General features: G+C 37.3%; 1 protein-coding gene across 1 annotated transcript; it reads right to left on the reverse strand.

The window, feature by feature from the left end:
• Nucleotides 1-2,862: 2,862 nt before the first annotated feature.
• On the reverse strand, nt 2,863-8,196 carry LOC114085877 (beta-defensin 43). The gene is made up of 2 exons (XM_027927194.2): nt 8,139-8,196; nt 2,863-3,062 (listed from the first exon to the last, which is right to left on the reverse strand). The coding sequence occupies exons 1-2, from the start codon at nt 8,194-8,196 to the stop codon at nt 2,863-2,865; spliced, it is 258 nt and encodes an 85-aa protein (XP_027782995.2).
• Nucleotides 8,197-9,479: the final 1,283 nt, after the last annotated feature.

Consider the following 9,479-nt stretch of genomic DNA (forward strand, 5'->3'; position numbering starts at 1 on the left):
TCGGCATCTAGCTTCATTCTTCTACATATTGAATAACCAGTTTTCTCAGCACCATAGAAAACCTACCTTTTCTCCAACATATGCTTTTGGCCTGCTTTTGTCAAGGATCACATGACTGTATTGTGTGGTTTGTCTCTGTGTCTTCTATTCTGTTCCACTGGCCTTTGTTTCTGTTTTTGTGCCAGTACCCTGCAATTTTTGTTACTATTGCTCTGTAGTATAATTTGAAGTCAGGTTTTGTGATGCCTCCAGCATTGATTTTTATTGCTTAAGCTCTTTTGGGTCTTTTATTCTTCCAAATGAATTTAGGACCATATTTTCCTAGTTCTGAGAAGAATGTCATTGGTATTTTGATGGGGATTACATTGAATCTATAGATTGTTTTGGATCTAGTACTCTCTGTCTTCTGGGTCTGACTTCCATATGTGTTACATATCAGATCAATAAAAAAGAAAGATATTTCTATTATATACCCAGATATGGGATTGCTGGATCATATAGTAGTTCTCTTTTTAATTTTTTGAGGACCCTCCATACTGTTTTCATAGCATTAACATCATTTTATATTATCAATATCAGTGTAGAATTGTTTCAATTTCTCCTTTTTCTGTCAACACTCATTATCTTTAGATTTTTGGAATAATAGTCATCCTAACAGGAGTGAAGTAATATCTTGTCATAGTTTTAATTTGAATTTCCCTGATGATTGCTGCTATTCAATGTCTTTTCATATATGTGTTGGCCATTTGTTTGTATTGTGTGAGAAATGTCTATTCAAGTCCTTTGCCTAATTTTAATCAGTTTATTATTGTTACTGTTTTTTTTTTCGCTATTGAATTGTGTGAGTTGCTGGTATGACACCAGATGTGTCAGGATCTTGAAGAGGTATCTGCACTCACATGTTCATTATAGTATTATTCAGAAAATCTAAATTATGGGAACCACCAAAGCATCCATCAATGTATAAATGGATGAAGAAATTGTAGTGTATTTATATGTGTGTATATATATATATATATATATATATATATATATATATATATATAACATATAGGTTGCTTATATGAGAAAAATTTATTTACTTTTGAAGTTTCAGGTGATCCACTTGCCTGAGCTTCATTATGGGGGCAGTGTGTGTAGGAGCAAATGGTCACATCTCAAATTTGAGGAGAGGAGACACACACACACACACACACACACAGTTTTCTGTAAGGCAAGACCCCAGTAACCGAAGTACCTCCAACTACTTAAAGGACTTCAGCACTTCCAATGCCATCACCCTTGGGACCAGGCATTTATGATATGGACCCCTGAGAGAGAAAAACGAAACAATTAAACCACTTCCAAACTATATAGTACCATGGGTTTTCTCATTCTACTTATGACCTAGAAAGATGCATAAGTAGCAGAATTATCCAATACACCAAAGAATGAAACTCACCCAGCTTAAAGGATTTTACTAAATGTTAGAGTCTGTAAACAAGTCAGGATGGCACCTGGCATTTTGCCAGAGGGAGTGGTTTGTGAAGTAACGCCAGCGAGCCATTAAGTGTGGAGATTCCTTATTGGTTGACTGCTGTATCTAGTTTATGCTAATTAAGATAAGCTGTGTGGAATGTATAAATACCTCTGTTGTCCTACAATAAACGGCTCCTACTCCTGCTGTATCAATCTACACAAGTTCCTCGTCACCCCCTCGGTTATTTTGCTGCAGCCTGACTGCGACAACTAAAGTTGAAAATAACAGGCAACCAAGCTTAGCAGTTACACCTAGAGTAACAATGACTGGAAACCAGGTAAAATGAGGATGCTTTGTAAAGTTAGCAACATCAGTGCTCACCCAGGTAGGTTGCCATTGCTCATCTTCCCTGGAACTTAAAGGTAACCTGGAGAAAAGATGAATAACTCTGAACTAACAAGCTTAAGTTTCTGTGAACAGGTGGAATGAGGCTCAAAGTAGAAATTCATTCATACAAAATGAAATTATACTTTGTAAATGTACCTGGTGAACTGATGTTCATTTTCCTTACATGACTCAAACTCTGTTATGACAAAACATTTCTATCAACCTTCCCCCACTCCTAACCTTCTTTCTTTTCTGGGTTTATTGCCATCTATCTCTTGGTCAGCTTTGAAATCTCAGCATCATCTTTCATGCTTTTTCATGCTATCAAATAAATCCTGTAATCCTAATGCTGAAATTCATCTTGCATCTCTTCATTTTCTGTAATTCTCAATACAAATGTCTCAGTCTAGTTACTGAAATAGAATAATGTTGCTTGGTCTTAATAGATTGTGTTTGTATAAAGTTATATATTTCATAAACAGGAAATAAAACTTTTGTTTTTCAAAACCATTTGGAATTTTTACACATATAAACTGCATCCTAAATAAAAAACCAAAAAAAAAAAAAAATTCAACAGCCCCCCAAATTGATAGGATGAACCAAATTCTCTGGTCCTATGAAATTATAGCTAAGATGTATATAAAATATATATATATAATATAAAGAGCTGTTTAAAAACTTCACATATACTAACTCTTATAATCGTCACAATACCACAATGTGGGTACTATTGTTATCTCATTTTATAGAAAAGGAAACAAAAATAGAAAAAATAACTCACTCAAGGTAAAATATTTATTACTAGGTGGGGCTGTGATATAGTATTATAGGTGAAACAACAACATGGTTGAGGACATAAATTGAGGATATTTGTAAATATGCACATGAAAACAGAGTAGAAGAGTTTATAAAACTTGTGTCTATTTTAAGCTGATCATCTAGACAGGTAATTATCATGAATTTCCTTTTATCTACCATATTAATATTCTTATATAGATAGTGGGTTTTGAAGATTTTCAGTTTCTTTTCTTGGGGTCTGAAGAAGATAGCATGAGATTTGTCACCACCTTTTTTTCCTTAAGTAATTGAGACTTCTTTATCTTGCAGCAGATTGTCCAGTTCTTACAATATCGAACTGCATATTCATTTTTTTTGCAAGCCATCCTGCAATTATAGAATCCTGTAGAACAGCCAGTCCTAGAAAATAAATTTCTGGCTTTGAAAAGAGAAGACAAATGATATATTGTGTTACTTACTTGTTATTTTTAATATTCAAAATGTTTTATGAGCTAAAAACAGCAACAATAAAAAACTTTCCCAGAGGGTTAAACAATAAAAAAGAATGCAAGAGAGAAAGTGGAGATATTGCAAATAAAGACAATTGACAATTTCTTCTCTAAAGAGAGCAGATAAATGAGGTAGTAGCTAGAAGTGTACAGGGATTGAACTCAGGGGCACTTGGTCACTGAGCCACATCCCCAGCCCTATTTTGTATTTTATTTAGAGACAGGATCTCACCGAGTTGCTTAGTGCCTCACCATTGCTGAGGCTGGCTTTGAACTCATGATCCTCCTTTTAGCCTCAGCCTCCTGGATGCTGGGATTACAGGTGTGTGTCACCACACCCAGTGTGATGGAGTTTTAGTGAGGACAGTTACTGCATATTTCTGTAAGAATGAATGATCCAGCTGGAGGGTGCAAATCCATGACTCAAGAAAGGTGGTTGAATTCCAGAAGCAGAGTGGGAATGGAATCCAGTGTACAGGAGGCGTTAGTCTTAAATGAGAGAATGAAGAGAAGGCAGAGTATAGCTGAAGATAAAATTAGGGGAAGAGGTCTGGTGGTGGAGAAACAGAAGTTTCCTCTGTGTTTCTATTTTCTGGGTGAAAGAAGTCATTAACTGGGAGTGACAAGGGGTCTTGGTTCCAACTCTTCGGTGCATTCAGTTATCTGAGACCTTTCTTTGCTTTCAATGTAGGTTTGTTATTATGAACTTTATATGTGAGTTTATTATAATTAGTGTCCCCGGAACTACCTTTGCAGCATCCCCTAAGATTTACTATGTTGAAATTCTGTTTTTGTTTGCCTCCAGATATTTTAAAATTTCCTTTTCAATTTTTTCTTGTCCTGCTAGTTGTTTAGGAGCATGCTATTTAATTTTCACATACTTGTAAAATTTCTGAAATCATTCCTATTAATAATGTATAGTTTCATATCACTGCAGTTGGAGAAGTTATATGACATGATTTTAGTCTTCTTAAATGTGTTAAGATTCATTTTGCAGTAAACTACGATCTCTTCTGGACAATGTCCTTGTGCACCTAAGGAGAACGTGTATTTGCTGCTGTTGGGTGGAATGTTCTGTATGTTTGGTCCCTTTGGTCTAAAATGTAGAACAAGTCCAATGTTTGGTGTTGATTTTTCTGTCTGGATGATCTATCTGTCCACTGCTATCTGCTACCATGATTATGTTGCGGCCTTGCTTTCTCCTCATATTGATTAACATTTGCTTTATATAGTAGGTGATCTATCACTGCAGTCTAAATGAAAGTTCTCTTTGTGTGTGTGTGTGTGTGTGCACGCTTGACTAGGTGATCCTGAAATTTATGTGAAATAGAAATGAATATAAATGTACATAAATATTTGAGATGTTCTTACAAAAGGAAAATGGAGACATCCTGCTCTATTAGCTATAAAGACATTATGAATTGTCAATAATTATGATAGTGTGATACTGTGCAAGGAGTGACACATAGGTCCATGAAACATCACAGAACATATACTCACACACAGATGCTAGATCTATGACGAATATGGCATAGAAAATCCTTGAAAAAAAAAGATGCTGTTTTTAAAACAAAGGGTGCTGGGCCAGTTGGCTACCCATGTGGTAAAAGCAAAAAATAAATGATGAGGGGCTAGGGCTGTATGTAGCTCAGTGGCAGGGTGCTTGCCTAGCATGTGTGAGGCACTGGGTTCAAGTCTCAGCACCACATAAAAATAAGTAAATAAAATAAAGGTATTGTGCTTATTTACAACTAAAAATATATATAAAAATATATATAAAAATAAAGGTATTGTGTCCATCTCCACCTAAAAAATATTAAAAAATTAAGTAAATGATGAGCCCTTGTTTGCAAAAACCAACATAGGGTGAAGATGTGAAATCCAAATAACAGGTAAATCGGTAAGGCTTTCAGAAGATCATATCACATAATATCTTTATGAACTTAATGTAGAGAAAGTTTTTCTTAAGGAGAAACAAAATTAAAAGCATTAATTAAAATGAATTTTGATAAATTTACATTGATATCAACATTAATTTCATAAAGAGACCTCATAGAAGGAATGAAAAGACAAGTCATAGAACAAAAGGTATTTGCAAGGTATATAAAATCACTTGCATTCAGAATATATAATTAAAAACAGTATATGAGAAAATAACAAATAAATCAGTGGATAATGGGCAAAATATTTAAACAAGTACTTCAAGAATGATAATGTTAAAATTGCCAATAAACAAATGAAAAATATCCTAAATTTTATCAGTAACCCAAATTCAAATTTAAACTACACTGAGTTACTCCTGTACATCTGTTATAAATAAATAGCAGCCTGATGATATAAACTACTAATGCGATATAAACCAGTAAGAGCTCTTCTATGCTGTTAAAGGGAGTATAAATTTGCTCAACTAATCAGCAAATTCTTTGGCATTATTCCCCAAACTGAAGATACACATCCCCTAAGAAAAACACTTTCATTCTTTAGTATATACCTAATAAAAATGTGTGCACCCAATTAAAAAATAAATGAATAGATGGAGACTGAGTAGAGGAAGGAGATCAGGGAGAGGGAGGAGGGGAGGGACAGGGGGCAGTACTGGGGACCAAAACAGAGGAAATTATGTCATGTGCATTTATGAATATTTTACAATGAATCCCACAGTTATGTAAACTATCATGTACTCATAAAAGCATAAATTAAAAACCTGCAAAATATAAAAAGAAAAAAGTATGCATATGTACAATCAGAATAATTTAAAAATGTTTATAGTAGTAATAGTGTTTATAACCATTGAAACCTGGAAACAATCTAAGTCTTCTTCAACAGAAATATTCATAAATAAATTGTGGCATATTGCTATGATGAAACACTATGTAGTATTAAAAATAATGCACTATAGTTGCACACAGCCACATCAGTGAGTTTTGTAAATGTAATGTGCAGTAAAATAAACCAGATGCAGAAGGTGAATTCTATATGTTCTGTTTATGTAAAGTTCAAAGCAAGTGGCAAGACCACACAGTAGTGTGTAGACTGCCCAGGTGACCAACACGGCCATCCTTGTTCTCAGCCTCCTCATTTGTATGTCTACCCTTCTTTGTGATTAGCGTGGGGATGGGGATGGGACTCTTGGGGAGAACTTCTGGCAGCATACTTCTGGCTGACATTGAAAGAAGTACCACCTTTTAGTTCTTGTGTAATTCAGCAGGTTTGGATGTGATGTCTAGAACAATAGCTATCTTTAGACCAGGAGCAGGACTAAAGATAAATTGGACACCCTTCTAACACTTGGTGTTGCTAATCTGTTGAGCTAATGAGTTTTAGAACTGTCTGATTGTGGGATTCCTTGTTATATGAAATCATAAATTTTACTGAAGGCTTCCAAGTCTGGGTTGTCTGTGACTTGAATCTGAAAACTTACTCACTTGACACAGTAAGTATGTCCAGTAAAATATTTTTTAAAAAACAATGTTCAGGATAAGAGAAACTACTTGAAATTTGTATCTGATAAGGATTTAGTATAAAAAATACACAAAGAACTCATAATCCAATAACAAAAAGGCAACCCAATAAAAATGGGCAAGTGGTTTGGATAGACATTTCTCTAAAGAAGGTGTACCAATGGACAATCAACTTATGAAAGTATCCTCACTCTTCACAAATTAAAATTACAATAGGATATTGTTTCACACCAACTAGAATCACAGCCATGACCAACTAGAATGACATAGAACAGCAAATGCTGGTGAGGCTGTAGAGACACTGAAACTTTACATTGCTTAAGGGAATGCAAAATAAAGCACCCAGCTGTGGAAAGCACCTTAGCGATCCCCCAGAAAGCTGAATATAGAATCACTGTCTAACACAGCAATTGTAATTTTAGATTTATGTTTGCACAAAAACGTGGGCACAAATATCCTGAGTAGCTTTATTGACAAAAACCCCCAAAGTGGAACCATCCATGTGTCCATCAATGGATGAACAGAATATAGTATATTCATATAGTGAAATATTTTTCATCGGTAGAAAGCAATGAAGTACTGATACGTGGAAGATCCTTGAAAAATGCTAAGTGAAAGGAGGCAGAAAGGGTGGTGGGCTGTAGGATCCTATTTGTATTAGATGTCCAGAATGGGCATATACAAAAAAAAAAAAAAAAAGTAGGTGAGTGGTTGCCAAGGCCTGGGAGACAGGGAGAATGGATAGAGTTTCTCTTTGGGGTTATGAAAACTTCCTGGAATTAGACAAAGGTGGTGGCCGCAGATCTTTACAAACACTCTGAAAGCCACTGAACGGTACACTTTATAACAGTGAATCTTGTCTCAATAAAAACATAGAAAACAATAACAATGAGAAAAATCTTAAATTGTGAGGCATCAAACTGCTCTAAGGGAATTTGTGCATCAGAAAAAAAAAACAAATAAATAAATAGATAATAATACAAATCCAGGTGTGTGAATTTGTTATATAACACTGGCAAATTTTAAAATTAATTGGAGATTGATTATTCAATAAACATATTTATAGATTTGATTAGTTATTTCATTACAAATTAAGGTATACTATTAACTTCCCCCAGACATAAAATAATTTCCACATAATGTAGATAAAACCATGAAAATTTTAACGGACTTGAAGCCTAGGCCCTCGCCCCGACCAGTGGCAGGAATTCTGAGGACCAGCCGTTAAGGTGGAGCACACACCCCCCCACCCCGCCACCTGCTGCCTTCTAGTTACTCCTTTCTCATTTTCTCAGTTCTCCAGATTTCCTTTGTTCTGCCTCCTACCATCTTCAGGTCAAGCAGAGCCTTGAAGTTAAAGTTTGTAGGTTAAGTTACTAAAAAGAAGCCCCCCACCTTGATATTGACCTTGACACCAGCCCCCCAGCCCCCCCAGCAGCCTTCATGCTGCAGTGATGTCTGACCTTGTTTATTTTCAAACTCTTGGAAGACCTTCCATTCCCTTTCTCTTGTTTCAGTCATAGGAATGAAAACCCTCTGTCTTACCTGGGGGGACGACAGACAACAAGATGAGGACTCCCAGGACGGAAAGCAAGACCCTCATGGAGGAAGAGGCAAGCTATAATCAGTGGCTGTGATGAAGAGAAGTTCTCAGGAGGTGTGCTGCTGTCTGATTATTGAACCTTCAGGAACAAGAACATTGCTATGTTCCAGTGAGACTCTTCAGGAGATAGCACAGAAAGGGCACGGCGATCAGTCACTCAAAGAACATCTGCTGAGTGCCCACAGGGTGTGGGCCAGGGTGGTCAGAGGGCCCAGCCCGAGGGGCTCGGTGAAGCAGGAGAGAGAGTCTGTTAACAATTGACATTATCTACCGTTTCTGGAGGAACTACAGAAGATAAAGTAACATTTATGGAGTAAAATTATGCACTTTATTGCCCTAATAATAGAGAAGAACTAGAAGTAACAGCATGCCAACTTATTAATATTTTTGGGGGGTGTACATTAGCCCACTTGAGCAATGACGTGAAGGTACACACAGGCTGGTGAGGTATAAAAAGCTTTGGTTTGTAAATGAGTTTTGTAAATGTAATGTGCAGTAAAATAATTGGACTTTCTGTCCAAGGTCTAAATGAGATCCACCAACTTGTGTTTAAGTATTAGTGAACACAGGGTCTTTACACTTCAGCTGTATGTAACACGGGAAGCCAAAGAAAGAAGAGAGAGCCTTAGGGGACCTGCCGCACACTTAGGAATGCAAACAAGGTGCAAAACCAGTGGTGCTGCCCACGGAGCCGATCTCTGACTAAACGGCACCCGCGACTTCTTTGACAACAGAGATGCACATAAGGGAACCGAGAGCAGTGTGGGCGGCCAGGAAGGCTTCAGGAGGGCCTGTGAACGCATCTGCACCCCTGGTCTCCTAGGGCCCTCATGACATTCCGGCTGGCCTCATTCTGGGTCTGTACTTTCCAGCACCAAGAAGGAAGCCAGCGGTCTCCTCCCAGGGTGCTCCTTGGACTGTAGGGTTTCAGAGAATGGAACATGAAGTCGTGTGGTCTAAGCAGTCCTCTGGGGCTGTTGAGACTTTGAAAGTGACCTGGTGAGCTGAGTGGGGGCTGAGGGATGGAGGGGAGCCGTGGTACCACTGCTGGAGCTCCTGGAAGAGGCCGAGTCAGGGAATAAAAGTGCTGGGGACGATTCTCCAAGTCTGGGTCCACCTTCTTCCTCTTCTCAAAAGGCTGGAGCCGCCCCCAGCTGCCTAGAAACTGAGTGGACATGGAGGTCACTGCACTGCACCAGGGTGTGTGCTAGTTATTGAACACTGTTCTATTCACCAAAATCAGACTGGTCTAGGATCGTTATCATACCTGATCATGAGTCCTA

The sequence above is a fragment of the Marmota flaviventris genome, chromosome 3 (assembly GCF_047511675.1).
Source record: "Marmota flaviventris isolate mMarFla1 chromosome 3, mMarFla1.hap1, whole genome shotgun sequence".
Classification (NCBI taxonomy): Eukaryota; Metazoa; Chordata; class Mammalia; order Rodentia; family Sciuridae; genus Marmota; species Marmota flaviventris.

What these genes read in the sequence shown, in the direction of transcription:
- LOC114085877 (XM_027927194.2), bottom strand. Translation starts at nt 8,196, where the DNA reads ATGAGGGTCTTGCTTTCCGTCCTGGGAGTCCTCATCTTGTTGTCTGTC. An exon ending in GTTGTCTGTCGTCCCCCCAG is followed by an intron (nt 3,063 to 8,138) that starts GTAAGACAGAGG and finishes CTCTTTTCAAAG; the next exon opens with CCAGAAATTTATTTTCTAGG.